This window comes from Vicugna pacos, chromosome 21 (genome assembly GCF_048564905.1).
Source record: "Vicugna pacos chromosome 21, VicPac4, whole genome shotgun sequence".
Lineage (NCBI taxonomy): Eukaryota > Metazoa > Chordata > Mammalia > Artiodactyla > Camelidae > Vicugna > Vicugna pacos.
In genome coordinates, this window is record NC_133007.1 from 27,619,254 (window position 1) to 27,646,801 (window position 27,548).

Consider the following 27,548-nt stretch of genomic DNA (forward strand, 5'->3'; position numbering starts at 1 on the left):
TCATGTCCCTACTTCCATCACAGGTATACAACGGTCTTGATGGCGATCGATGCAGTGTGATTGCTCCTTCAGTTACACAAGCATTCGTTCTCTCCACAAATGCACCCTGAGTGCTTGCTATGCTCAGACACTGTGCTAGGAGCTGGGAACTCAACAGTGAACAAGTCTGATTTCTAGATTTGGTCCCTGCCCTGGTGGAGCTTTCAGTCTAACAGGTGAGACATTCAGACAGCTCAGGCTCAGGGAGAAAAGCAGCCCGTCTCCCAGAGCAGGAGCCACTGCCCAGCAGGGACGACCTCGCTGCCTCACCCCCAGGACCGAGCACTCTCTCACGCAAAGCAGGTGCGTTAAGACCACGTGTTAAATGTATTCCTTACTCAGGAAGGATTTGAAATATATCTTAAATGAAATGCATTTCTTATTTCTACCAGGAACCTCCCCAAGCATGAGCCACTGCACTCTCACAGTATTAAATCACACTCAAGCATCCTGAAAAACACTCTGCTCCCTCCCCACACTGTTGCAGGCCTCTCCTCCCACGAAAGGTTCCAAGAACGTCTAATATAACACTTCACGACAGAGGCCCTGAGAGATGTGTGTTTGGCTGAAGACTTCACTTGGATTTGCTAAACAGGGATACCCCACCGTCTGAGCCACAGCCACTGAAGTGTGATGCTGAAAGGACTTAAAATATTTCACAGCTTATTACGCACAGTTTTAATAGTTCTCTAAATGGCCCATTTTGTTGCCCTTTCTGCTACTGCAGGTGACGGAAGCTGGGAACAAGACAGCAGAGATAAGGGGAATGAAGATGACACAGCCCCTGCTTCCGTCTGTGTTGTCTGGTGCTTCTGTTGCCTTGGTGAAGCTGGCCAGTGACACACAGGTGAGAGGGCTTTCCTACAGCAGCGCCTGTGAGGCAGGACACACACACACGCCTCCTCGGCCTGCAAAGGCCTTCATAAGGCCAACTGGTCCATTCTCCTGCCTCTGAGCTGAAAATCAAATGGATGGGTGGCTTGTTCTTAAAAATCCTCAAGAACAAAGTCCACCATCTGAGCCACCCATTAGGCTCGTATTTCACAATATTCATGACCCTGAATGGGTTTTCTATGTCTAATCTCATTCTCTCTGGCCGCCCTTCCAGCCCAGTTCCTCTTGTTGTTGCTTCTAAGGAAATAAAAGTTAATCATCACCTGTCCACTCTGTACAGTACCCCAGGAGGTAAGATAAAGAAAAAACAAAAGCCACCTCGCAAGTGTGGACTCTGCCTGTTTCTGTACCACCACGACCAGCTGTGGGCCTCGCAGGATCCCCAGCCCTGTTCGTTTTCTGGTCCTGGCCTCGGAGTGAGGGAGTGAGGGGCCTGGAGGGGCAGGGACTACAGGGGTTGAGGCACATGTGGAAACAGCCCGCTGACCTAGCTGAGAGGCCGCTGCCACGGACAGAGAAGCAGGCCTGCTACCTGCCGGCCCAGAGCAGGGGCAGAGCAGCCCTCCCATGAAGCATGTCTTCTCCTTCCGAGTGAATAAAGCAGAGAGAGCAGGAGGAAGGTCTGTTTTTAATGAGTATCTTTAAAAGCCTTTGCAGACACAGTCCAAGGCGGCCTGGAACCCACACTGGTGGCAACAGGGCTCTTTTGCTTCCAGATGACCCTGCGAAACAGAAAGGGTGCTGCTAAATCAGGAGTGTGGCTTTTTCCCACCTCGCATCTAAAAATCCCAAGCTTCGAAATCATTTCAGAAACCCTGCTTGGAAAATGTGCGATGGCCCTCACAGCGGGGCCTGGTTTGACCGTGAGGCGGGCAGGAGAGCGCCCAATCCAGAAGCAACTAGGGAGGCTGCCCTCTCTTTCCAGAAGCAGTGGGGAGCCCCTCTGCTCCCACCACCAAGGACACAGGACTAGGCCCCCTGCCGGAGCACTCTGGAATTCTGCAGCGTGAGAGGAGGTCCTGACACGACCGACTGCACGCCCATCTCCCCATCACTCTCTCTCCCCAAGGACTAGTCCCACTTCCATTCTCCTAACCCCGTCACTAGGCTAACCGGCGGGGTCTCCCTGCCGCAGACACGCGAGCCACACCCTGGGCCTCTCTTCACAGTCCCTAACTCCCCAAAGCGGTGTCAAGAAAACTCAGCACTTGCATGGGACCTCGCTGCAGCATCTCCATTTGGTTTCTTTCACACCCTGGGCCGAGGAGCTGGTGCTTATTCTCACGACTAAAGAAGCCTCAGTCTGCAAGTGAGGTTAACACCCACCCCGAGGCTGGATTCTTTCTGGTCTCTCTCAACAGCTGAGCATCATGATTTTGCTAATTAAGCCACTTTCTTCTCCTTAATTAGCTGCATGTGAATCTTGTTGGGAAGTCTTGGATCCGTGAAATAGTCTGGGATAAGAATCAAAAAGAAGAAATCATCTAAACCCAAGGGGGAAGACTGGGAGGGAGACAGCTTACTCTGCTAAAAAAGTTAGAACGGCTCTGTCTTAGCAGGACTTTTACTGGTGGCCCTGCTTTACGACATGATATAAGATGTCACAGCAAATCCCAAGGTCACTGACTCCCCCTGCCCGCCCCCCACCCACAGTTCTGAGTCTCTGGCTCAAGCGTTCCCAGGCTCAAGCGTTCCCAGGCAGGACAGACCGCTCCTGTCCCTTCCACACCGCCCTGCCCTTTGTCAGCTTGCTGACGCACAGGAAGCCATCGGAGGGCTGAGGGAGTCTCCGGCTTTCTGCTCCCGGCCCATCTCGGGGCCTGAATAAATACCAAGTGTTATTCTTGTCTCAATTGGGCCTGCCAGCTCTCGTCTCTGAGACATCACGCCCTCTCTGAGAATATCCTCTCAGAGGAGAGCCAGGCCCTCGCAGGCTGACGACAGAAGAGGGTTTTTATACTTCCAGCATAATGTGAATCAGAGGCAGCATCTGCTGTGGCAGCAAAGACGTACTGAGACTCAGTTAGAAACAGCTTCAGGCTGTAACTGACTCCCAGGGCTAACAGGACCCAAGAAATCATCCAACTCAACCCCTTCCCTTTAAGTACCATTAACCTTAAGCCATCTCAGGGCAGCAGAGCCCATTAGAATCACCTGGGGAGCCTTTAAAACTATGGATGCCAGGCCCCACCCCGGACTAATTAAATACAAACCTCCAGGGGTGGGCCCGGGCATCGGTATGTTTTAAGAGCTCCCCAGGTGGTTTTAATGTGCAACCAGGGCTGAGAACCATGCTTTAAGATTCCCAGGGAAAGAGCTGCCAGTCTGTTCCCTTGGGGATCTCAAAATTCTTAACAACCCTCACCACGAGGAAGTTCTGCCTCATTTCTTATCTGTCCTCATTTTAAGGAAATGACAATGGAGGAAAGAGCCTTTCGAAAAAAGCTCCCTTGGGAGACCTCGGGAAAGAAGTGCCCCCGACTCTGCAGGGAGAGTCCTGCGCTCCTCCAGGTTTAAACTCACAGCAACGCTCCTTGCGCTGGTTTATCAAAAGCCCAAAACAGACGCCGCCCTACTCACCTGCAGCAAATTCTTGAATGTTGTCTGGTCTTTTCAAAAACATTTCTCTGGAAAACATCAAGGGATAAGGGGAGAAGGGTCCCGCGCCATCAGGCGGATGGCCGGAGACACCCATGGTGGCAGGCAGAGGGCCAGGGACTCCTGACAGGGACCCCTGCATTCGGGATTTTCCTTCGAGTCAGAATCTGAGGCCGGGAGCGAGACACGCTGGAAGTGGCAAGCTGAGGGAATTCTCGCCTCACAAGACAGCTGTGCTGCAGCAGGTGAGGCTTGTCACTCACTCAGCGAACACTGCTCACGACCAGACCACGCCAAGGCCAGGCCGCACGACAAGGAGGCTGCTGCCTGGTCCTGGAGGGGCTCCCGTGTCGGGGGACAGATATGCGACCCACAGCCTCCTGAGGAAGGCTGACCAGGGACTGCCGCCGGGCGGGGGAGGGCACAATGCACAAAGCTGAGAAGACAGACTGGGGATGGCTGCTGCCTGCAGCACAGTGGGCGCTGCAACGACACTGGGAAGCCGAAGGTGCCTCAGAGCACAAAGCTCCATGGCCCATCAAGCATGTTCATGAATACTCCCTCCCTCTACAACCCTGTGAAACAGCAGTGACTGTGCCCCATCTTACATGTGAAGGAGCCAAGCTTTCAAAAGGTTAATCATTTGTCCAAGTTCATAAAGCAAGCAAATAAAGGAGAGGAGGCCCGGGTCCTGTGGTGCCAAGGCCAGTGCTCGGGGCCATGGCTGCCTTGCCCGCCCAGGGGGGCCCTGCTTCCCAGGCTTCAAGAATTTTGCTTCCCTTATTCTCCTTCAATTCATTTTGAGAATTATTAAGCACAAATTATGTGTAAGTCACTATATGATATGAGGGATTGATTTAAAAAAGATAAACTATAGCCCCACCTCAAAGAAATTACAGTCAAGTAAAAGGAAACAGGTAAGTTCCCAAATGTCCAAAAGGCCAGGTAACCTCCAGGAAGTGCTACAAGAGGGTGTTAAGTCACAGTGAGTGGGGAGATCAGAGGGGAGAGGGAGGTGGCCCAGAGCAAGACCCCAACTCCTCACAGAGCAGCTGGCATCCGAGAGCGCCCGAGGGCTGAGGGACAAGAGCAGTGCAGACCAGGGGAGCAGCAGGAGCAGAGGCCCAGGCGCTGCAGACAGTGAACGGCTCTAGGGCAGGTTTCCCCAGGGCCCAGAAGGGCACTCAAGGAGAGCCACGCCCCTGCTCGAGGCCGAAGCCGGTGGAGTGATGGGACGGCGGCCCGTCTGGCTGGAGTGGGGGGTGTGTGTGCGGAGTAATAGGAAGCGAAGGAGGGCTTACTATGGAGGGGCCGTGAAGGCCAAGGAGGGACATTTATACTCCATTCAAAGGACAATGGGAAAGGATAACTAAAGCGTGGGAGAGCCACACAGTGGAATACTAGGCAGCAATGAGAATGGAGGATCCACAAGACACTGCCAAGCAGGAGAAGCCAGGCACAGAAGAGCCCTACTGCAGACTCCCATTTACATAAAGTACAAAAAAGGGAAAACAAATCTGGGCTGTGAGAAGTCAGGATGCTGGCCACCTTTCTGGAGGGAGTGACTGGAAGGGGCCACAAAGGGTCTGAGGTGCCGGTCAAGTTCTAGTTCTTGATCTGGACGCTTGTACCATGTGTGTTCTCAGCTTGTGAAAATCCATCCAGTGTAGGATATGCCACTTTTCTGCATTTCATATTTCAACAGAATGTTAAAAAAAGAAAAAAAAAAGGCAATACTGTGGATTTGGAGGCTTTTCCAGCCAAGGAATGACATGGTCAGTGCTATGGTTTGGGAAGATTCATCAGCCTGGCTGTTTACAAAAACATCAAATGAAGCCTTTCCACTATTTCACACTTAGTTATCATATCTCCAACCTAAAACCTGAGATCTCTGGGTGCCCAAAATAAGTTAGATCCCTACTCCTTCCATTTTTCAGGTCCAAAATTCAACGTATTAAGAGTTCTGTACACTGTATATGAGCACAGACAAGCGGGCTGTGGCTGAGTGGCCATAAATCATTAGGATCTGGAAACCGCAAGTGGGGAGCTGGCTTCCCAGCAAAAACTGTTTGGGGGCTTCTCATGGCTTGGAATAAATCTAGAGCTGAGACCTGCTGAACAGGTGAGCACAGACTTGCTGCCCAGGGTTCTGTCCCCTCCTCCCCCTTCCTCTTCTCTCACAGGAAGGGCCATCTGAAGCATCCAGTACAGATGAGGGGCTGATTCTGGTTCATTCTGGCATCGTCCAAAGGAAATAACAATCATGCTAAAAAAACCCCAAAAGCAAGCCCTCAAACTTCAAACACTTCTCCCCTCCCCACCTCCACCCCAGAAACAGAGAGGCCTAAAAGGGGCCAGGAGGATTTCATGAGGGGAGGTTCAGGGACAGCAAAAGGAAAAGTCTGGTGGCCTACCTGGCATGCGGAGGGGGATGGTAAGGAAGGAAAGGGAAGATGACTGGGGCTGTCCTCCCAGACACCCAGCTCCACCTGGAAACTGTTCCTGGGCAGAGACGTCAGGCCATCCCTGCCATGTGACTAAATAACACCCTCTTCATTTACCACCCTCAAGGGTTCTAATCCTTTTGTTTGTGAACATTGCAAATGGTGATTTGATTCAGGCTTTATCATCCATTCCCAATCTCCCTGCTGGAATCATTCCTAACTTGGATTGTAAACTCCCCAGGACAGGAAAGATGTCATCCTTTATTTCCCTTTAGAAGAAAAGGTACAGGCAGTGATGGCCTGATCCCCAGGGCTGACACTGACAGAGGACCTCGAAACCATCTTTTGCCCAAGCCTTACCCATGGCCCTAAAAAACCCAAACTTCACAAATAGATTTCCATTTTCCCTTTCCCCTTCCCTCATCTGCCCTCTGGGAATCTGCTGCCACTGGAAAAATGGCTAAAAAAATGAAGAACAGTGAGATCTAGGAAAAACAAAGGGGCCTAGAAAAAAGACAGCCCTCCAGGCCTATTTTTGAAAAGACAAAGGAGAGCCCTAGGTCTGGCTCCCCAGCTCCTGTGTGCCTACAGTGCAACACACGGAAAAACCAGGGGTTTGGATCCTAGTTCAGGACCTTGGGGAAGGCATTTCACTCTCCACCTGTAATATAGAAACAATAATAAACTGTCTTTTGGAGAGCTGCTGGGAGGATCAACAAAAGTGTACCAAGATGCCATACACTCAGCAGGCACTGGGGACACAAACATGGCTCCACCAGCTCAGAGCTTTGGTCCAGAGAGAGCAAAAGAAGATGGACAATGCAATTACAATACAATGTGATAACTGGTAATGCAGAAAACCAACACACCGCCTGGAAGTGGAAGCCATTATTATTTAAATCTTGTCCATTTGTCTGTAGCCAAGCAGTATTTGAGAGAGCTCTATTGTTTTCATCCATTGCTGCTCCATGATTTTTTTCCCCTAAGTTCTTTGTTTTTCATCCCATTAGGAATTTTCCATTTAAGCAAATACCATGCTGAAAGGCAGTGTGGCAGAAGGAAAAACATGCTCCAGGATATAGTGGAAAATGGTCTTCTTTTCCCCTCAACTTACAGGGGAGTGGCTTCCAACCCTTGGAGTCTTTCTACAACAATGTTATCAGATAGAGAAAGGCCAGACATCTGAATTTTTTTTAAGTTCTTCTGATCTTGTTAAACTCCACTGATAGAGAATAGCGTTCTACGCCCAAACTACGCCTGCTGAGTTTCTCAATGCCAAATTCCCACTTCCAGGTGTCAGAAGGCATGTATTTATCCCTACAGCCAAAGTAAATGAATATTGGTGGGAGGGTAATAACCTGGTGGTAGAGCACATGCTTAGCATGCTCCAGGTCCTGGGTTCAATTCCCAGTACCTCTGTTAAAAAAATTAAAGTGAATGAATATCAATATTTTTGAGAACTTAGAGATAACTGAAGGAAACCTCTAGAGACAAGAAAACCTGGGATGTCACAAACCCCAGCATTGGAAAAATTCAATCTTGGGTTATTTTCTAACCTTCAGACCTTAAAGGAAGCAACAAGGCGTGTTTAAAGAAAGAAGAGGCCACTCACACTTGTCTATTCCCAACAAGCTTTGGTAGAAATGTTCACTGTTGCTCAAGGCCAATCTGGAAAACCACCTACCTGAAGAAACCACTTATGAGCAACTCCACTTCTTTGTGTGTCCTTAGGTACTTTTCATTAGTAATCCGGGTCTGAATCTGGGGGGCAAGAGCAAAGGGTCATGCTCCATGAGGAGCCGATTTCAGGGTTCAAGCCCTGGAGGTGTGAAGGGCTTGGGGAAACACCGTGCACATTTAAGCCGGGCCTCTTCCCAGCATGTTTGAAAATTCAAGCCCTCTGTCTTCTTACAGATCAACATTCCAAGGTGCCTCCTGCTCAGGCTTCAGGGTCACAACTAAGGTCGGGTGGCTACCGTTGGGCAGTTCTTGTTTGCATCTAAATTCATGGATCCGGCAGTCATTTCGCTCCATTTCTCTGGCCCAATCCTGCTTTAGTTCTTTCTGCACTTTCAGGTGCCTGCAGGGCTCTGTTCAGGACCCCAGAACCCCCGGGGTCCGCCGGGGGAGTCCCTCTCCCCAGCCTTCCGCCCCTCTCTCTGGGAACAGGCACCCGAGCCCCTTCCCTCAGGGCGCTTCTCCCAGTCTGGGGCCCTTACCCGGGGGGAGCTGCACTCTGAAGGAGGCGGGGGTCGGGGCCGCACCCACCTTGAAGCCGCGCAGCTGCTCCAGCTGCTCAGGGCTCAGCGCCTCGGGGTCCAGCCCCTGAATCCCTCCCGGCAGGGTCGCCATCTTGTCGCGGTCGTCAAGGCAACGCGCGGCGCGGCCGGTGAGGACCCGCCCCCGGCCTGGCCCCGCCCCCAAGCCCGGCCCTCTCCAGCAGTGGGGCGGGGCCGAGGGAAGCAATATGGGGGCCACTCTGAAGTCGAGGGGTAAGCTCCAAAGAATCTGTGAAGGATCCCCGTCCTCAGATTTGGGGACTGAATTCCCGGCTTGATTGCATATGAAAATAAGCCCCTCTGCTTGACCCCATTCAACCTCAAATAGTTTTTTCTTCAGCCCTAGAGCAAAACTGGAGAAGGGATTCCTAAGGCAGTGTCTCCCAGAATCTGGTTCCTGACCCTCTCACTTAAAGCCTAGTAGTAGGGAAAGAGAATCTAGGCCTCTTCTCTTTCCTTTGGCCCAGAAGCCAAACCCCTCCATCTGTCCTGTAGACACTTGACACTGAAGTCTTAGATTCTTAACACAACATGAAACACCCCACTGGATGAAATGAACCATGTTCTCAGACTAAAAATGCTGGAAAGGACCTGGGGACATCCTGCCAGAAGCATCCCCTCTTGGACTGACTTTACTGTATAGATTAACTTGAGCGTCATAAATTCTAAATCATTTCTCTCACTCCCAATTGAGTAGGGGAGGAGGAAGGCAGTTGGTCTTCAAGATGTGTTCTTCTGCTATCTAATTAAGAAGAAAATGTGAGACAGAAAGCCAGAGAGCTGAAAATATCACCTAGAAAGGGCAGGAGGCTGTTTGACAATACACACAAATGCTGAATTTCTACACCCCCAGAGATCATGCCCCACAGAGGCCTTCTGAGAGGCCGAGAAGAGAGTCTGAAAGGAGGCTGTCTTTTCAGACTTGTGAACAGCTGCCCAAGGAGGAAGGAAAGAGCATAAGAAACAAGCCTAGCGTTAGGCCATGGCCTGGGAGTGGTATCTCGGTGGTGGTCTGCCTCTATCCTTCTCAGAAAAGACTGAGGAAAAGAAGTGAAAATGTTCTCAGTTCCAAAGCCAGGAAAAAACCTCAAGAGGTAGATTAGATAGTGGGCTACAAGCCTCTCCCCAGAAACCCCATCTGGGTTAGTAATCATTTTGGTTGTTTTTTGTAGCGAGAGTTAATAGTGAGAGGTAGATAAGCTGCCATCTGTCAGAAGTGATTTTTTTAGATAGGAGCAGAGGTTAATCAGGGGTGATCATTCCTACTGACCAGGGACCTGTCTCTTTCCCCCACTCCACCTCACAGAAGTGGTGGCAGACCCTCTAGTTTTGCACCATCCAGTGTGGTCACCACAAGCTACTTGTGGCTATTAAGCTTTTGAAATTTGCTATTTAAGTGTCAGATAAGCTGTAAGTGTAAAATCCTCAGTGGATTTTCAAGACTTAGTGTTAAAAAAATGTAAACTATCTCATTAATAATTCTTACATTGATTATATGTTGAATATTTTGGATATGTCATATAAACATGTTGAATAATATTTTGGATATATTAGTTAAATAAAATATATAATTAAAAGTAATTTCACTTTTTCTTGTCACTTTTTTAATGTGGCTATGAAAAATTTTTAAATTATATATATGGCTTACATTATATTAAACAGTGCTGGTGTGGACTGGCAAATCTACACACACACACACGCATATGCATGCACAATTCCTTCCATTTCCCACCCCACCACGAATAAAATAATGAAGGCCCTCCTTCTGTTAGGCTATGATCTTCTTGTGCTTTGAAAATCAATCAAGCCTTTCCTGACTGACCACAACCCATGGCCCAAACCCCAAATACACATATGTGTCAATGAGAGAGGCTACTTTCATTTTTTTACTGGTATATGATAGTTCTCACTATTGTAAACTGTGTTGGCCTGTCTTACCTCTCCATCTGAGGTGGAAGCCACTTGAAGGAAGGAAGGTTGTATAATCAGCTCTTTGCACACTCTCATAGATTCTGCTGCAGATGTCTTCGCTCTGCTGTCAATTAGTGAGGCCAACAAGTATTGGTGACTAGCCACTCTGCCCACACATACCATCACTACATTTTGTCCTTTCTGAAAAGTATCCCAATTATTCAGCATTTCTCATTTCCCAGGAATCTAAAACCAAGAGTGAGCTCTCTCTGTATAAAGTCAATATTTTAATGTAGGGCACCTTAGCACTGAGGGCAGAAAAATAAAAAAGAAGGTGAGCTTGGGATGGTGGGCAGAGAAACTTCCTTGGAGAAACTAGGGGTTGGGAGCCTCATTTCTTCCTGGAAAGCAACTCCCCAGTAGGGCCTCTGAGTCAGTTTTCCGCCCCCCCTCCTTTACCTCACAGGGCTCCCCTCCCCCACAGCCTAAAGGAAAACAGAGATGTGCCCACAGTCACTCAACAGGGAGGGCCTGAAGAGAGCTCCCATGGCTTCTCCCCTAAACTCTGCCTCTCCTCTCACGCTGAAACCCTCCATCTGAGGATCACGAATGAAGCAAAGGATTGGAGGTGGTCTGCTGCCTGCAGCTGTCTCCTCAACTGCTGACTGAGAGGAGGAGTGAGGGGAATTCATTATAATTCATTTTTGTGAATGTTTAATATTTCAATTAATATGATTAGCCCCAAGCCTGAATGAGCAGCAGGGCGGCAGATCTGCTGACAAGACACAGAGTAATGAGATCAACAAGGCCATGGGGTCTTCCTAGGCTCCATCCTCAGAGGGCGTGATCTGTTTAGCATCTCCATAAATACCAAGATCAGATTAGGAGGCAAGAGAAGGAGCAGTGGGGGTGGGGGAGATGAGTGGAAAGTTACTTTCCAGATGTGTTTGCACTCTTGACTCCCTGACACTGTGATCATATATTCTGACCACCCAGCACTGAGTCCTCTACCATCTCCCACCACCACCCATTTTAGAGGACCCTACTGGGAGAACCTGGCATCCATACCGTAAGTGTAATCATGTCTACACACACACACACACACTCACTCACTCAAACATGCATACCTGTCAGAATGTGGCTTCAGGCCACAGAAAATGAGGCTAAGGAAGGATGGAAGGTGGTTAATGGACAATCAAACAGCAGAGGGAAGGATATCTCTTATCCAGGGCTCAAATGAAGACACAAGAGGAAGAAAGGCCAGGCTCAGCTACTCTGTCCATTCCCACCAGGAGATTTGATGTGGGAGTTAAATGCGTGAACTTGGAGCCAGACTATCCGGTCTCCACTCTTAGCTGGACCTCTTTCTAGTGAGTGACCTTAAGCGAGTCATTTAATTTCTTTGTACCTTGGTTTCCTCATCTTTACTCAGAGAAGGCTAGAACCTATGTCATAGGTTTGTGCTGATGGTTAAACAAATTAGTAAATATAAAGCACTTGGAATGGTGCCTGTGACACAGACTGATACCAGAATAGTCCTCTAAGTGATATTACTATTACTTCCCTTCCAGAAGAGAAGCCTGCCCGCCCAAATAGCAGAGGCATAGGGGCTGCTGGGATTCAGGGGGACATATTTCAGAGACACCAGCACCACTGTGGAGACATCAGCCCCATTCTGGGATGAAAGAATGATAGGAAGCAGGGTGTTCCACAAAAGCTGTGAGCCCAGGTTGGTGAACACTTGATGGCAAGCAAGGGCTGCCCTGTCCAGGAGGTTTGATGTCAACAGATACTCCCTGCATTGAGATGGAGCTGTGAGTGAGCCCAGGGCATGGAGCAGTCAATCTCCCTCAACATAATGGAGCAAAATGATCATCTATAGAAGCATAGCTGTTCAGGGGAGTAATGGCCCCCAAACATGCTTCACCCATCCCTCTTTGTTACCTGACTCAATTAGAGACTCCCACTCAGAGAACCTAAGGCGGGGTGGAAGGAAGGAGTAATTGGGTTTCCTCTGCCCTAAAGGGGAGCTTGACAGCTGTGGTTCTGCCCACTGAAGGAATTAGGAATCTACTCCATGAAAGGTTCTCTGCATTTGACTGTTAATTCGAGAAATATTTGTTAAGTGCCTACTACATGTGAACAAGACACTGTGTTAGACACTGTGAACAGTAAAATGTTGTATTAAATGGTGTCTTGGTCTTCAAGGAGCTTACAAGTGAGAGCTCCCGCTGTCACCACTGCCTCCCTGCCCATGCACTTATACACACAAACCCCCCAGAGGGCGAAAAGGGGGCGTTGGCAAATGCCAGCAAGATAGGGTTTGTCTTGGTTCCTTTTCTGGAAAGCACACAGTTCTCTCTCCGCATGTATCTCACCCTGCTCTCTCTCTATGCCCTTCTTTCTGTCTTTCTCTCTGGGTCTCTTCTGCCCTTTCCCCCAAGCTCTGACACCTGCTTCCCCTCCCCCCGCCCCCGACCAGCTACACCCTTCTCCTCACTCCCAACCTGCCCACTGTCCCTATGCCATCTTCTTTCCGCTGGTTTTCCTTGGCTCTCCACTCTCAGTCTCCCCAGATGCCGGCTCCCCTCCCTTCCTCCCCCGCCTCCCCTCTCCTGGGTCCTCTCTTCCAGCACCGGGGACAGCTCCAGCCCCCGGAACAATGGACCCCACTTTAGGGCTCCTCTATAAATTCTCCATCTTAGCGCCTTACACAACTCGTGATTGGGGAGTAAGATGGGGGAAGGGTTATTATCAACAGGACCAGCTGCTCTTCTGGGGGTGGGAAGGGAGTCAGGGAGGAAGCAGATAGAAAGAGGGCGTGGCTCTTGTCTGGATTGTGCGTCCCTCTCCAGGGTAGAGAATTTGTATTCCACCCCTGAGACTGACATCACTGATGTCAGGGGAAAGGAGGTGGGAGTGGGGAGGGGGTGTGGAGGGGGGTGGTTTTTGTTGAGGAGAGCGCGGCCGGAGAGCAGAGCTCCGGGACCCAGGTGACCGAGAAAGCAGGCAGCCCCAGCGGCGGGAGCAGCCAGCATCAGTCCAGGCCCGGGGACCGGGGTGGGGGTGGGAGGGGGGCTGAGGGGAGGACCTGAAGGGGGGCTGCAGGGCAAAAGGGACCCCGGAGCCCTGCCGCCATCAGAGATCAAGCATCTGGCATCAGGGATCTTCGGACCCAGCAGAAGGATCAGCCACAGGGGAGGTGTCCTCCCAGGGAAGCCAACGAGAGCTCCACCTGCCCCACATCAGGAGTGCCCCCCCTACCCAACACTGACGCTGCTGGCAACCATACCAGGCCTCTAACCCCTCAGTCTCCATCCCCACCTCCCTCCTCAGGCCCTTTCCTTCACCTCCAGCTCTTATCTTAAACCCCAATTCCCAGCACCCTTGCTACCACCCTAACCCAGGTCTTGGCCACATTGCCTCCCATCCTGGGATATTTGCCAGATCTCTGGGAGGGAGATCGTTTGTTTGGGCTATGCCCCCTGGTGGCATGACAGCGTCTGCCTAGACCCCTGACCCTTAGCCCTCAACTCTCTGGGCCTCCTTTGTGTGAAGAGCTGCCCCTCTGCTCAGCACTGTGGTTGGGGGCCAAAGGGAAAGCCAGCCCCAGGCTGGGCCCTGGCCCGGACCACTTGCTTCCTTGCTGGGCAGCTCCCCCTGGCTTTGGGCCTCTCCCTGCTCCCCTCGGCCCCTCCTCCTGGGCCGCCCCAATGAAGGAGCCGGATGCCATCAAGCTGTTTGTGGGGCAGATCCCGAGGCATCTGGAGGAAAAGGACCTGAAACCCATCTTCGAACAGTTTGGTCGGATCTTCGAGCTGACTGTCATCAAGGACAAGTACACCGGGCTGCACAAGGGTGAGGGGTCAGGCCAGGCTGGAGAGGCTTCAGGGAGTGGGCTGGGAGGCTGGGAGGCTGGGAGGAGGGGGGAAGCTAAGCTGGAGGGATGGAATGGCTGGAAAAGGTGGATCTGGAAGGAAAAGAGTTCAGGGACTGGGGAGTGTGGATGAAGGAGCTAGAAGAGAACTCAGGGTGACCAGGGGACTCTGGATGGAGGACCAAGGAGAGCCTCTTTGGGGGAAGAGGTGTCAAGGGGGCTGCAGAGATGTGGATCCCAGAGTTGAGGGGGATGATGTCGTGGATGAACTTAAGGAAGGCTGAACAAGAGATCTGGTTTGGGAGATAAGCAGCTGGGCAGGGGTGTGTGTGTGTGTGTGTGTGTGTGTGTGCAAGCACACAAGACTGAGTCTCAGTAGCCTCAGATACTATTGGGATGGGGGTCAGGACACAGAGTGGACCTCAACCTGGAAAGAGTGGATGGACGTGGACTGGGCAGGGCAGCTCCAGAACTAAAGAGAGGGACCTGGGAAACAGTGTACGAAGGACAGAGGGTGGTAAAGATCAATCTGCAAAGTGTAGGGGACTCGAAAGTTAAGAGAGTTGGGGGTGAAGAGAGGATATGCCTCAGGCCTAAGGGCTGTGCAGATAAGCAGGGTCAGGCCCCGGGGTCAGGACTTGGACAGCTCCCTGCGCTGGGCGCCAGAGGGGCCACACCGCCTCCCCTCCACCCGCCCAGGGAGTTCCCGCTACCTGCTCTTCTCTTTCCTTTTCTATTTCGCTCTCACCCGCCACTGCCTCCCGTGGAGATGGAGAGAGAGGAGGAAATAGGGAAAATGGGGGAGGAGAGGGGTGATGATGACCAAGATGGAGGGAGGTGGAGACAGAAGAGAAAGGGGAAAGGAGATCAGCTAAGGAAGAGAGAGAACCATACTACATGTACTTGTCTGAGATCACATGCCCCTTTCTCCTCCCCCCACACAAAGCCCGGCTCCTGACAGCCCAAGCATCCTCCCTCTTCCACCACCCCCTCCATTTAAGCCTCCTGGTCTCTAGGTCTCTGCCCCACGCTCATCAGCCCAGAGACCCCCTGGGGCACAATGTTTACCCTCCTCAGACACCTCCCCACCCCAACAGACAGAAGGTGGCAAGAAGGGACAAGCTTCCCAGTCCTCAGTCTCGTGGAGGGGAGCCTCTTAGGGAGGGGAGACCGAGGACTCACCCCCCCGACCCGGTCTCTCTGCCCCTGCTCCTCCTCAGGATGTGCCTTCCTGACATACTGTGCCCGCGATTCAGCCCTGAAGGCCCAGAGCGCCCTGCACGAACAGAAGACGCTTCCAGGGGTGAGTCCCGGCCTTTCCAGGGCCAGGGGGCTGAGAAGGGCCTTAGAAGGGGCACCGCCTTCCCAAGACACTGAGTGTATTTTCCACCTGCTCTCATCACCAGGCAGTCCCTCCCTCCTTCTAGCACCCCCCTTCCTTGCTGTAGCTGCATGCATTTCTCCTCACCAGGAGAGAAGGAAAACAGCGATTAGCAGAGTAAACGTGACCTTCGCAAAGAACAGAGGCAGCCCCTTTCCCACTTCCCAGCTGCCCCTGGGGCAACACATAGAGGGAGGACTTAGCTGGTTGGGAGGCGTGGGGAGAAGACTTTGGACACCAAGTGTGGGGCAGAGTGAGCAGGAGGCACTTAGGCACTCTTTTGTGGCTCTGGGGAGGAAATCCGTGAGATGGGGGAGGGGTGCCTGCAGCCTGAGATGGGCAGCTGGTGCCTGCCGGACTGGCATCTCTGTGCTGACTTCTGAGCTTGGACAGGCTCACCTCGTGTCCCTGAGGAAGAGCTGCGGGAACAGTGCCACAGGGCATCAGGGTGAATCGGGGCCTGATGGGTCTGGGCTGGGAGTAAGCCCTGTAGGGAAGGAGGCGGCAAGCAAGGGCAGAGGCAGCCATCACTGCGGAGGGTCAGGCCTGACCCCGCCAAGTGTGCCCAGGGAGGCAGGCGTGGCCCCTGATGTGGCCTCCCTCCTACAAGGTCAGAGCTCTTTGTCTTCTTCCCAGCCAGCCTTGCAGCTTGTCCCAGACCTGGGCTGGCAAGGGCAGGAATAAAGAATCTCAGATTGCCCCTCAGTTCTGCATCCTGGGGGGAAAGGCTGTGCTCTTCCCTTTCAGTATCTACCTGCTTCTGTTGTCTCCTTCAGAAAGTACCTCCTGAGAGCCAGCTCCATCCTTCCCTCCAGACAGCATTTGCTAAACACAGTCTGAGTGCTGGAGACACACCTGTCACATCCTCTGCTCCTTCCCCCTTGTAGGAAAGGAGATCAAGGCTGATTCTCCAGGATTTCCTGGGAGGGAAACAGACAAAACAGATGGGAAAGAGGGTGGGAGGAATTTAAGAAAATTAGAACTACTTCCACCACTCTCACCTTCGAACCCTCCATCAGTCTGTGACCTGCCCCTCTGTGGCCCCCCACCCCGAGTACCACTGGGAAAGCAGACCCATTGCCAGCATCCTGACTTTACCCCATTGTATTATCCCGGCTGGGGGCAAGGCAGCCTAGAACAGCCATCGCCCACAGAATTTAGGATCCATGCATGTGTGAGTAGGCTGAGGCTCCAAGGATCACGTGCATGTGTGTGTGAGCGCGTGTGTGTGAGCGCGTGTGCACAGACATCCCTGGGAAGCCTGGTTCCCATCGCACGACCTCGCAACTCTCCTTACTCTCCTTTCATCTGGGGAGGCCCTTCAGAAATCAACAGTTCTCATCTCCACTGCTGCTCCTCTGTCTGTGTCTGCTGTCCTCCTACCTCTCAGAGCCCCTGAGGAAACCAGAGAGGATGAAGGAGAAGGCAGAGACGGGGGCACTGCAGGGGGTACATCTGTGCCAGCTGGGGGCTTCTGCCCTGGCTCCATCCCCCTCCAGCCGCCTGTGTGGTTCAGGCAGGGCTCCATCCTGAGTGTGGAAAGGCACTGCTTCCTCTTCCTGAGGAAGTGAGGCCCAGGGCCAGAGGAGAGCGAGAAGGGTGCCCGGGGTTAATAATTGTCTAGCCCTGCCCCAAGTTCCCAGGTGATGCTGCGTTCTCCACTTTGGCCCTTGCCCCAGGGGACAAAATCCAGCAGCACCTGACAGAGCCTTTGGTAGGAAAGCAGTGAGGGGTTCCATCCTCCAAGGGGCCCCCATACTGGGGGTTTGGGGGAGCAGAGCAGGGTAGTTTAGGGGACAGATGTCTGTAACCAAGCTCGGCCTGACCCTTTGTGCCCCCAGGTCTTTTCTCAGCCACCTGCCTTCCTGGCAGCATTGTTTCCCCTCAGACAGTCACTGAGTGAGTGTGTGTGTGTGTGTGTGTGTGAGAGAGTGTGTGTGTGTGAGTGTGTGCGTATGTCTCCAATGTGCCAGCTTTCGCACAGTTGTGTTGGGAAGTCCCTCCTAGTCCCTCTAATCTTCATGCCCTCCCCATCTTGGTCACCCCAGAATCCGGAAGGTGCCACCATATTCAGGTGCTGCTTTGGGCCACAGGGAGAGGGGAGCCAGGCCCCATTTCCTTCTCTCTCCCCTAAGATTTCCAGGAGAGGCTCTGTCACAGGTCCCTGGATTCTCCCTGCAAGCAGAATGTGGCCTCCTGGAGGTGGCGGTGTGAGGGGCACCCCCTGTCTGGCCTGCCCTTCCCTCCTCTACTTGGGCCAAAAACCACTCTAGGGGCACGGGCCTCCCCGTCAGCTCACTGTTGAGCAGGTGGACTCTGGCTCAGTGGAGAGGACCCGTGTGTGGCCTGGGACACTGGGCGCAAGAGAGTGACAGGGTACCAGGCCGGTGCCCTCAGGAGAATTAGATTTTGTGGGTGTGGGGAGCTCTTTGCAGTGGGGTCTTTGCTATTGGTGACAGGGAAAGACTTACAAGTGACCGTGTTGGTGGAGGGTCTCAGAGATTGGAGTATAAATAGCCTCCTCTTCTTTGGGAGGCCCTGGGGAGGGCTTATCACCTGGCGGGTGGTAGTTAGGGAAGAGAGGCGCCCGGAGCCAGGTTGCCAGGTAAACAGGGCCCAGCTGGACTCAGGGGAGGGGGCAGGTGTGCCCGAGCTAAGCTAACAAAGGCTGAGCTTCCCACAGGAAGTGCCAGGCCAGAAAAAGAGAGGCTGGGGACCAGGCACTAGAGGCCATTGAGGGAGGAGGCTGTCCATGAGGGAGTCAGGGGAGCCTTCCACCAACATGGTCTGGGCTGTGATCTGTGCACTCGTGAGTGTGTTTGTGCGAATCCATATCAGCTGTGGAGATTTACTGATACGCTATTTTTGTGCCCAGGAGCCTTGCAGGGAGGGAATGCCATCCTTTCTCTCTGGGTCCCAGGTCCCCCATCCCCAACTGGAACAGTAAATCCCTAGGGGCCTGTTGGAAAGGGGTTAATACAAGCAGAAGAATTCCCTGATGCCGTGACTCCATGCCTCCTGTTCAGAGTCGGCCTCTCCTGCAGCGGGGCTGGGGGGCTGGCTGCTCAGATGCCTGTGAGGGGACTTCCTAATTGCTTTGGCAAGAGTACAGGAGAGAAGGCGTACACCCCTTGCTACACACACAGACACACACACATACACACGCACACGCACACACTCCTGAGGAGATTGAACCAACGATGGGATAATCCCAGATTGGTGGAGGATAAAGCTGGGGCAGATTGGCCAGCGGATTTGTGTGACTGTTACCCCCTCCCCCACCAGCTGCTCTCAGATCCAGAGATTGGGGGGAGGGGTGGCCAGGGAGGGAGTACTGGTCGATGTGGGGCCTAGATCGATCCAGGGCTGGGATACCTCACCAACAGAGTCCAGTCAGGCCAACTGGCATGATCTGACACCTGGGGACTGGGTGCAGTGTGAGAAGGGGCAGGGGCAACTATCATTTCTGCACTTCTCTGTGCTAAGTGCTGACCTCCAAAGTCTCCAAGGCTAAAATAACTGACTCAAGACCGCCTGATCTAGCCCATTTTATAGACGAGGAAGCTGATGCCTAGAGGAGAGGAATGACTTGTCCAAGAGTGGCAGGGCTAGTCCTGGAAGTCCAGTGCCTTTCCTGAGGGTAACTTTGGCCCCACTCTCAGAATGTAAAAGAAAGTTTTCTTCGGTTTGTTTGTTTCTTTTTGGTCACTAGAACTAGCGCCGTTTCGCCATCAGATGAGTTGGGTGACCAGATGTGACCCCAGCGGTCAAAGTCTTCAAAAGCAAAATATATTCAGACATGAGATACTGAGTCCTTCCCCTCCCTCTCCAGTTCCTAAGATGCTTCCCACTCTGGTTAAGGAAATCAACCTGCAGGAGTCATTCCCAAGTCCTCTCACCAGTCAGGAACATGGAAAGCGGAACTGGGGCTGTCTGCATTACCACTGGAGGCCGAACAAAGGGAGATGCTGCAGGAGTAGGGGAGAGGGTAGATCTCTGGAGGACTTCCGGATACCGGGAGAATCTCAAAAGAGCACGGGACAGCAATTCCTCCTTTAGAGCTGTCTCGGCAGTGAGACATCAAGGATTTGATCTGGAGGAAGAAGGCAGGAGCCGGGACAGCATGGCCCGGGCAGGGCCTGCTCACCACCTCCCTCCAGAATCTGGAAGCTCCCCTGGGCCCCTCCCCCACCTCCCAGCCCCCACCAAATCCTCCCCCCACAGCATACCCTGTTCCCACCCCCTTCCCCACTCCTTCTCTGGGTGTGTGAAGCAGCAGAAGTGATGACGTCACCACGGTCGCCAGGGCGACGGGGACGGATAAATCAGGCTGAGTGGGCGGTTGCCATAGCGCACATTCTCCCGTTGCCACGGAGACTGGGCATCTGCTCCCTTTGTGCTGCCCGAGTGCCTTCCCCCTGGGGTCAAGGGGTGTAGAGGGGCAGAAAGAGAGGCAGACACACCTCTAGGGGTCAGAAGGAAGTTGGGGCATCTGTGGGGTCTCCCTCAGTCTAGAGCCTTCCTTGGGGCTGCTTGATGGGTGGCCTCTGTTGCTCCTACTTTGTAGAACTGAGGCGGCTCTTGCTGAATAGCCCTTGGCTGAACTCTATCTCAGGATCTGGGTCCTGTGGGCAGCCCTGCTCTCCTGGGCCAAATCTTCTGGGGTTTCACCTGAGCTTGGGGTCGTACCCCATGAGCATCCTCCTCTACAGCCTCTCCTTCCACCACCTGTGATCCCCTCAAGGCCTAATCCTAAACAAGATCAAGCCCAATTCCTTCCTTCTCATTAGCAGTTTAGGGGGCTGGGCCTGGGCTCACTCCCTGTAGCCTCTCCGCAGGTCCTGGCCCCAGGAGGGCTCTTGGGGTGTTCGGAGGAGGTCCCCAGCAGTTGCCTTCTCTTCTTTCCTCTAGATGAACAGGCCGATCCAGGTCAAGCCAGCCGACAGCGAGAGCCGAGGAGGTAGGTTCTGTACCTTGACTCAGTCTTCCTCCCTCGATCCTCAAGCCCAGGGCCTGGAGTAGCTGAGAGGCAGTCTTTCTTGAAAAAGAAAGTCTGAGAATTCTGAAGGGTTTCCAGTCAAGATGCGCATAGGAGTCAGCATAGCCAGAGGGGATGTGATCCAACCCATTGTAGAGGTGGCAAAACTGAGGCCCAGAGTGTCGTGCAAGTCAGTCCTTCAGAACTTGGATACACATCCTACGTAACTGCCCCACTCCCTAACCATCACCCCGTTCACAGCCCAGAACCATCTGTCCCCAAGGTGAGGGCAGTTCCAGGGAGGAGCTGAAGGTGAAGGGGTGGGGTCTCTGCCTGTCCCAAGCTGGAACAGGGCTGGGAAAGCAGCCAGGAGGCCCTGAACCTGCCCGTTCTCCTCTGCCTTACCCCCTAGAAGACCGGAAGCTCTTTGTGGGGATGCTAGGGAAGCAGCAGACAGATGAAGACGTCCGGAAGATGTTCGAGCCTTTTGGGACCATAGATGAGTGCACTGTGCTCCGGGGGCCGGATGGCACCAGCAAAGGTAGCCCACTGACCCCACTCTCTCACCAAGCCCTCTGCATTCCTGCCCCACCTGGTCCCTTGGGCAATGGGGACTGTAGGGGCCCTCCAGGGTGGGCTCTCACCCTCTCTTCCTCCCTCTTGAACTCTCTAGGCTGCGCCTTCGTGAAGTTCCAGACCCACGCGGAGGCCCAAGCAGCCATCAACACCCTTCACAGCAGCCGGACTCTGCCGGTGAGCCCTGCTGCCCCTGCCCTCCGGCCTCTTCCAGTCTCACTGGGCCCCCGCCAGACTGTGGCTCAGGCGGGGCAGCCCATTCTAGATAGGGTCTTTGAATTTATTCAAGAAGTTTCTGGCAGAAGAATCAAACATCTTAGGGACAGCTTTACCTTTCAAATACCATCTCCCAGGCTCTTATCCCTCATCTTCAGTCCAAATGTCCTCACTCTCTTCTCCTGCCTCCTCCAGCCCTCAGCCTTCTCCCTCATCTCTCACCTCGTCCCGTGCCACCACCCGCATTGGCTGGGCATCGGGACAGTCGCTTCAAGGCCCCACATGCCCTCTGCACATTCATCCTGCTGCCTCCGCACATTAGCAGTGGGTCAACTGATGGCTCTCGTGGGGGGCTCCCCAGCAGGGCAAACCTCTCACACGCAACTAGATGGCTCCCAGGGAGGTGAGCTTCCCACAGCTCAGGGGTTCTCCAGCAGAGGCTGGGCAAGCACTCAGCGAGACTTGGACTAGAGGGCGTAGCATCAGATTAAGAACTGCACTCTAGATCCTAGGATTCCACGACAATCCATGCAAATGTTCCAGGCTGGCTTTTATTTGGCATAGGCTGGCATTAAACTTTGAGCTGCACCCCCTGAGCACACCATGAAGACTAGGGCATGGGGGCAGGGGGTAAGTTAAGGGCATGGGGTAGCCACAAGGCAAGATGAGCTTGAGATTAAACTGTTTGCTGTGGCTGATGCACCCTGGGGATGATTTCCAATTCAGAATCCTCATGGAGAAGCCAGAGATGCCCTTTGCATTCCCTTTTCAAGAATATGCCTTCACCTTTTCTAGTCTCTTGCACACCCTGGCACAGGGGGAGGGTGGGATGAAAATCTCCCCATTTGACATAGGCCTAATGATGGCTGCCCTCCCAAAGAGGCTAAGCCATGTGTGGTGGACCTGAGGCCAGGTCCTGAGGGCTCTGGGGAGGAGAGACCCTGACTCTCTCCCTCTGACCGCATGTGGGGCCTGTGCCCAGGGTGCCTCGTCCAGCCTGGTGGTGAAGTTTGCTGACACGGAGAAGGAGCGAGGTCTCCGCCGAATGCAGCAGGTGGCCACCCAGCTGGGCATGTTCAGCCCCATCGCCCTCCAGTTTGGAGCCTACAGCGCCTACACCCAGGCCGTGAGCAATGCCCGTCCCCATCTCCCTCCTGGCCTCCTGTGTCCTGCCCCCACCCTCCCAAAGCCAAGGCCCAGGGTTGGGAAGGGATTCAGGCCCGGGTGCAGGGGGTCTGGCCCCACTCTCCTCTCTCCCCCTGCCCCAGCTGATGCAGCAGCAGGCGGCCCTGGTAGCGGCTCACAGTGCCTACCTCAGCCCCATGGCCACCATGGCTGCTGTGCAGATGCAGCACATGGCCGCCATCAATGCCAATGGCCTCATCGCCACCCCCATCACCCCATCCTCAGGTAAGGCCCAGGCGGGGCTGGGCCGGGTGCGAATGGGGCAGGTGTGGGAGCTTCCCCTGGTTGGGGCGGGGAGAGGTAGCTCACAGGGCATCACTCAGGGAAGCCGTGGGGTCTGGGCTCAGAGAGCAGCCTGCTTCCTCCCCTCTGCCCTCAGACTTGCTGACTGGTTCTCTGCATTTGTGTGTGTGTCTGCTTCTCTGCTCTGTCTCTGCCGCTTTCTCCTCCCCAGGAACCAGCACCCCTCCTGCCATTGCCGCCACGCCTGTCTCTGCAATCCCTGCCGCCCTGGGCGTCAACGGTTACAGCCCAGTGCCCACCCAGCCCGCCGGGCAGCCTGCCCCTGATGCTCTGTATCCCAACGGGGTTCACCCCTACCCAGGTGGGGTTCTCTGCCTGCCCCGTCCTCTCCCCAGCAGCCATCCCAGCCACCGCTCCCACGGCCAGCAGCCATGACACGCCTTCCCTCTCCAGGTGTTGGGGTTATAAGGTGCTTTCCTCAGCTCTGTCTTGAGACAGGCGAAATGGTTCGTCCAGGGTTTCACAGCCTCTCACACACTCAAATCTTGCTAATGCAGGCTCACCCCTCTTCCCACGGTTCTGCGCATTCCCACCCTCTCATTTCACACCCCATGCCCAGATGAGGCTCTCCTCCCCGCCTGCCTGGCCTCTGCTCTGAGAGGCGCTGGTGGGGCTCCCGGCCGCGGCCCAGCCCCACTCTCACGGTCAGTGCTGCTCTCCCCAGCCCAGAGCCCCGCGGCCCCGGTGGACCCCCTGCAGCAGGCCTACGCGGGAATGCAGCACTATACAGGTGAGGAGCCCCAGCCCAGGCGCTGGCCCAGGGATGGCGAGAGGAAAAGACGCCCGGAAGTGGGGTCTGGGCTTCATGCTCCCAGCCAACCACCCGCTCAGACTCACTGACAGGACATACCTGTGAGGATGCTCCATAGGAGCAGGGCATCCAGGGTCTGAGGCAGCTGCTCTTCTGACACCTCTCAGCCCTGTCCACTCCACCAGCCTGGGCTAGGGAAAGGGAGACGGGGCTGGCTGGAGGGGCAGGGCCACAGGCATCCCAGAGCCCCATTAGCCCTTTCTATTCTCCCTGCCAGCAGCCTACCCAGCCGCCTACAGCCTGGTGGCGCCTGCGTTCCCACAGCCCCCTGCCCTGGTGGCCCAGCAGCCCCCGCCTCCCCCCCAGCAGCAGCAGCAGCAGCAGCAACAGCAGCAGCAGCAGCAGCAGCAGCGGGAAGGTATGGCCTGAGCGGGCCCGCCAGCCAAGCGCCTTCGGGATGGGGCTCCCTTGCCGTGGGTTCCAAGGCCAGCTCTGGCCCCGCATGTGGGGATGAAAGCAGGTGGGGACGAAAGCAGGTGGGGACGAGGTGGCTGGCACCCTGGCTCACATGCTGGGGGCTGCCTTCCCTGGTCCCTGGCACCTTGAGTCTGTCTCCCAATCACTGAGCCCTTCCTTCTGTCTCTGCTGCCACCCAGGCCCTGACGGCTGCAACATCTTTATCTACCACCTGCCCCAGGAGTTCACGGACTCAGAGATCCTCCAGATGTTTGTCCCCTTTGGCCATGTCATCTCAGCCAAAGTCTTTGTTGACCGGGCCACCAATCAGAGCAAGTGTTTTGGTAAGAATATGATGATCCAAAAGATAAAATATGGGGGGGGGTATAGCTCAGTGGTAGAGTGTGTGCTTAGTAAGCATGGGGTCCTGGGTTCAATCCCCAGTACCTCCATTAAAAAAATAAAGAAAGAGAAAACCTAATTACCTCCCCTACTCAAAAGATAAAACACGGCACATTTTGGCCAAACTCCAGGTGAGGACAAGGTCTGATGAATTTGAAGGCACTTATGGTTGCAATATGGTTGCAATGGGCCCAATATTTGAAATCCAGATTGTCCAACAGTCAGAAAGAACCATTCTTTACCCTGCAAACATTCCATACCAGCTGCTGCCCAGGACCATCTCTTCCTCCAGAAAACCACAGCTTCATCTGTTCTCCCTAAGAACCGGTCAGACCCACGCTCTCCGAGGGCGGGAAGAGTCTCGGAAACTGGGGAAGTTCTGTTTTCAGAAGGAAGGCTTAGGGAGCAGCGATCAGTTGCCTTCACTCTTTGAAAGCCCCTCGGGAGAGAAAGGGAACACGCTTGTCCTCTGGGTTTTAGAAGTCATGTAAGGTCTGGAGCGGAGGTTTCAAAAGGCAGGTTCAGAGCTACCAAGGCTGAGGAAGGGGCTGCTTCTCAAAAGAATGCTGAAAGGGACATTCCGGGGTGTGAGAGAGGCTGGACAGGACTCAGTCACTCAACTGTCAATCAACAATTACTGAATGCTTACGACGTGCTGGGCAGTCTTCTAGACATTGGGGTTTCAAGACCTGGAGGAAGTAGGCTGGTGATCGGAAAGCAAAGAGCAGGCTTTGGCCCTAAGCACAGGAGAGTGAGGGGGCTGGGTCAGGCCTTATGCCCCTCTCACCTCAGGCTTTGTGAGTTTCGACAATCCGGCCAGTGCCCAGGCTGCCATCCAGGCCATGAACGGTTTCCAGATTGGCATGAAGCGCCTCAAAGTCCAGCTAAAGCGGCCTAAGGATGCCAACCGGCCCTACTGAGGGCCTCCAGGTGGGTCCTGCTCCCAACCCGTGGCCTCTCCAGCCCCCCCGCCCCTCCACTGCAGCCAGGGCCCCTCACTTGGATTGCCCCCATCCCCTTTCCCACTACTCGCAGGGATGCCCTCCCCTCACTCTGGACACTTGAAGGAGGGATCTGGAGCAGCTTCCTCGGGTGTTTTTCAATCATCCAAGTCTCTCTCCCCAACCCCCACCTCCTCTTTCCATCTCTCCCTCACACACACACACACATACACACTTGACCCCGGAGAGAGCCAAGTCTGTGTATATCTGTGTCCACTCCCTAGATCTCCCCAATATCTGGTCTCGTTTGTCTGGTCAGTGTCCATGTGTCTTGTATGTCTCTCTCTTTCTGGTTTTCCTTTGGGTTGGAGTAGAGTTAGAGGAGTAGGGTTTGGGGACTAGGGGGCTGGTTTAGGGTACTGGAGGGTCCTAGAGTCACCGGCTCCTGGAATATCTGTTCTCCTGAGAAGTGGGAACGTCAGGTCCCAGCGCCCTGGACCCCAGGTGATTTCCCTCATACAGCAGTAGACCCATGAGACAGTGGACAGTGCAGAGCAGACTAGGGGGAGCCCGAGCACCAGGCCTCTGGGAAGCAGCTTCAGTTCAGGTGGAGGTAGCTGAAGCGCTGGACTGCCTGTGAACTTCACTTAACAGGTCCCCTTCACCCCGCTGCCTGCCGCCACCCCACGCTCATGGCTACAGAGCTGTGACCTTTGATTACTTTTGTGTTGTTTAATTCTCCTTTGGACCAAACGCCTGAAAAAATACAACCCAAGAACAACACCCACATTTTCTGTTTTTCCCCCTTTCCGCCCAATCCTGGCTGCTTAACTCCCCCCACCCTGGGGGCCCCCCAGCCCAGGGCCCGTGTCCATTGTCGGCCGAAGCCCCCATCCCCGGACCCCTGCTCCGGGCCCCTGTAAGTTGCATGGAACGAGCGTGTTGTCTTTGGAGCCGATTGTTTGTTATTTGGGGAGGGGGCCGCGGAGGGAAGCGCCCCCCCAGCCCAGGGTCAGGGCCGGGGGCAGCTCGCGGGATGTGCTTGGTCAACAGTGGTTGGTGACTGTGATCTGTGTTCCGTGCACTTCTCTCTTGCTTCTTTGTTCCTTTCCTAAAAGGAATGAGAGCACCCCCTAGGGGCTGGGGGGGTCTCACCCCCCGAGACTCCAGCCCCAAGCCCAGCCCTGGCTCCACCCTGGCCTGCTCCGCCGCCCTTCTGCGGATGCCCCTTTGCTCTTTTCCAGGTGTCTGCCCATACACTGTGCCCCTCCCTTCCTCCGAGTCACCTCTGCCTGCCTGTTTGTTATCTCATTTCTTTGCCTCTCTCCCCCTCGAGTCCTGGTCTCCATATCTTTCAGTCTTTCTTTTTCTCACGGGCTGTTTGAGTATCTCATTCCTAATCCTTTTGGTTTCTTGAATCATTAGTCCCTCCGTCCCATCCCCTCCATCCCTGCCCCTTGTCGAATGGCTGGGGAGCCGGATGGTTCAGTTTGGACTGAGGCCTTTCCGATGACCTGCCTTCCTGAGCCACCCCAGCTAACTCTTCCCCCCGGGGCCTGTGACCTGCAGTGGCTGTCGTCTTCCCCACAGCTTCACCCATGTTTCCTTCCTTCACAGGTCTGGACACACCAGAGGAAGGGGCACCTCACCCCTTCTCCCCACGACTGGCCCCAGCCCTCTCTGCACATCTGCCCTGGGCCTTGATCGGGTGCTGGGGCAAACGCTGCTTCACGGCCCTGGGGGCACAGGACACCGGCCCACTCCCACCACCCTGCCTCCCCTGAAGGGCCTGTTTCCTCCCAGGTGCCCTTTTGGCCTTTGTGAGGGAGCAAGGAACAGGCTCGAAGGCTCCAGGGGGCACCTGCCTTCTGCTGGAGCTCCTGTGACGGGCTTTCTGTGCCCAGCTTTCGCACCTGCCCCCCCACCAGCGGGCCTGTCCCACCCATGTGGCCCCTGAGGGCAGCGGGGCCTCCCCCACGCCCCCCCCGGCCCTCGCCCAGCCTCTGCCCCACGTTAGGGGCTTCTCAGACGCTGGTCCTCACACTCCCTGCCACCCTCAGCTTAGAGGTAGGATATCCCTGAACCCTGGGCTCCCGGCCCTAAAACTCACTGCCTCCCCCAAGGGCCCCCTCTAAGGAGGGTGTGGGGGAGCCCTGAGGGCTGCCTCTCTGCCAGTCAGCCACAGAGACCCTCCTCCTCCGAGGAAAAGACCTCCCCCAAATTCCTAAAAATGTTTACAGTCTCTGCTGGTTCCCTCCGTGTAAATACCACTACCACCCGTGCGTTACCCAGCCCGGCCCGGCCGGACGCTGCCATC

The 27,548-nt window shown here is 54.3% G+C and overlaps 2 protein-coding genes, 1 long non-coding RNA gene and 1 other non-coding gene across 8 annotated transcripts; 2 read left to right on the forward strand and 2 right to left on the reverse strand.

Annotated features, from left to right (window-relative positions):
* Positions 1-1,543: 1,543 nt before the first annotated feature.
* Positions 1,544-16,296, reverse strand: RIIAD1 (regulatory subunit of type II PKA R-subunit domain containing 1). 3 transcript variants are annotated; one of them, XM_072946566.1, is made up of 6 exons: positions 16,178-16,296; positions 10,193-10,289; positions 7,660-7,736; positions 3,514-3,560; positions 2,260-2,387; positions 1,544-1,655 (listed from the first exon to the last, which is right to left on the reverse strand). In XM_072946566.1, exons 1-5 carry the CDS (start codon positions 16,243-16,245, stop codon positions 2,317-2,319), a joined length of 360 nt encoding a protein of 119 aa, XP_072802667.1. In that variant the 5' UTR covers positions 16,246-16,296; the 3' UTR covers positions 1,544-1,655; positions 2,260-2,316. The 3 variants fall into 3 exon arrangements, with proteins under 3 accessions (XP_072802667.1, XP_072802669.1, XP_072802668.1); XM_072946568.1 differs by lacking the exon at positions 16,178-16,296 and adding an exon at positions 14,756-14,788; XM_072946567.1 differs by lacking the exons at positions 10,193-10,289; positions 16,178-16,296 and adding an exon at positions 8,244-8,355.
* Positions 13,879-27,473, forward strand: CELF3 (CUGBP Elav-like family member 3). Of its 3 annotated transcripts, XM_006216997.4 has the most exons (13): positions 13,879-14,023; positions 15,263-15,345; positions 20,335-20,383; positions 20,814-20,942; positions 21,075-21,154; positions 22,176-22,319; positions 22,462-22,603; positions 22,833-22,982; positions 23,346-23,411; positions 23,710-23,850; positions 24,089-24,232; positions 25,083-25,220; positions 26,849-27,473. In XM_006216997.4, exons 1-12 carry the CDS (start codon positions 13,879-13,881, stop codon positions 25,208-25,210), a joined length of 1,401 nt encoding a protein of 466 aa, XP_006217059.2. In that variant the 3' UTR covers positions 25,211-25,220; positions 26,849-27,473. The 3 variants fall into 3 exon arrangements, with proteins under 3 accessions (XP_006217059.2, XP_072802665.1, XP_072802666.1); XM_072946564.1 differs by lacking the exons at positions 13,879-14,023; positions 15,263-15,345 and adding an exon at positions 19,817-19,894; XM_072946565.1 differs by lacking the exons at positions 13,879-14,023; positions 15,263-15,345 and adding an exon at positions 19,817-19,894 and having other exon boundaries at positions 20,817-20,942.
* LOC140688112 (uncharacterized) lies at positions 19,179-19,702 on the reverse strand. Its single transcript, XR_012062863.1, has 3 exons — positions 19,653-19,702; positions 19,323-19,391; positions 19,179-19,197 (listed from the first exon to the last, which is right to left on the reverse strand). It is a non-coding gene; the product is annotated as an uncharacterized lncRNA (long non-coding RNA).
* On the forward strand, positions 24,269-24,340 carry TRNAT-AGU (transfer RNA threonine (anticodon AGU)). Its single transcript has one exon. It is a non-coding gene; the product is annotated as a tRNA-Thr (tRNA).
* Positions 27,474-27,548: the final 75 nt, after the last annotated feature.

Bases quoted from the DNA above. Each gene is read 5' to 3' on its own strand.
- CELF3 (XM_006216997.4), top strand. From the start codon at position 13,879: ATGAAGGAGCCGGATGCCATCAAGCTGTTTGTGGGGCAGATCCCGAGG. The intron at 21,155-22,175 runs GTGAGCCCTGCT...GCCTGTGCCCAG, and splicing joins ACAGCAGCCGGACTCTGCCG to GGTGCCTCGTCCAGCCTGGT. The intron at 23,851-24,088 runs GTATGGCCTGAG...GCTGCCACCCAG, and splicing joins GCAGCAGCAGCAGCGGGAAG to GCCCTGACGGCTGCAACATC.
- RIIAD1 (XM_072946566.1), bottom strand. From the start codon at position 16,245: ATGCTGTCTGGAGGGAAGGATGGAGCTGGCTCTCAGGAGGTACTTTCT. The intron at 10,290-16,177 runs GTAGATACTGAA...ACTAATTGACAG, and splicing joins GAAGGAGACAACAGAAGCAG to CAGAGCGAAGACATCTGCAG. The intron at 3,561-7,659 runs GTAGGTGGTTTT...GATGTTTTCCAG, and splicing joins CTCATAAGTGGTTTCTTCAG to AGAAATGTTTTTGAAAAGAC.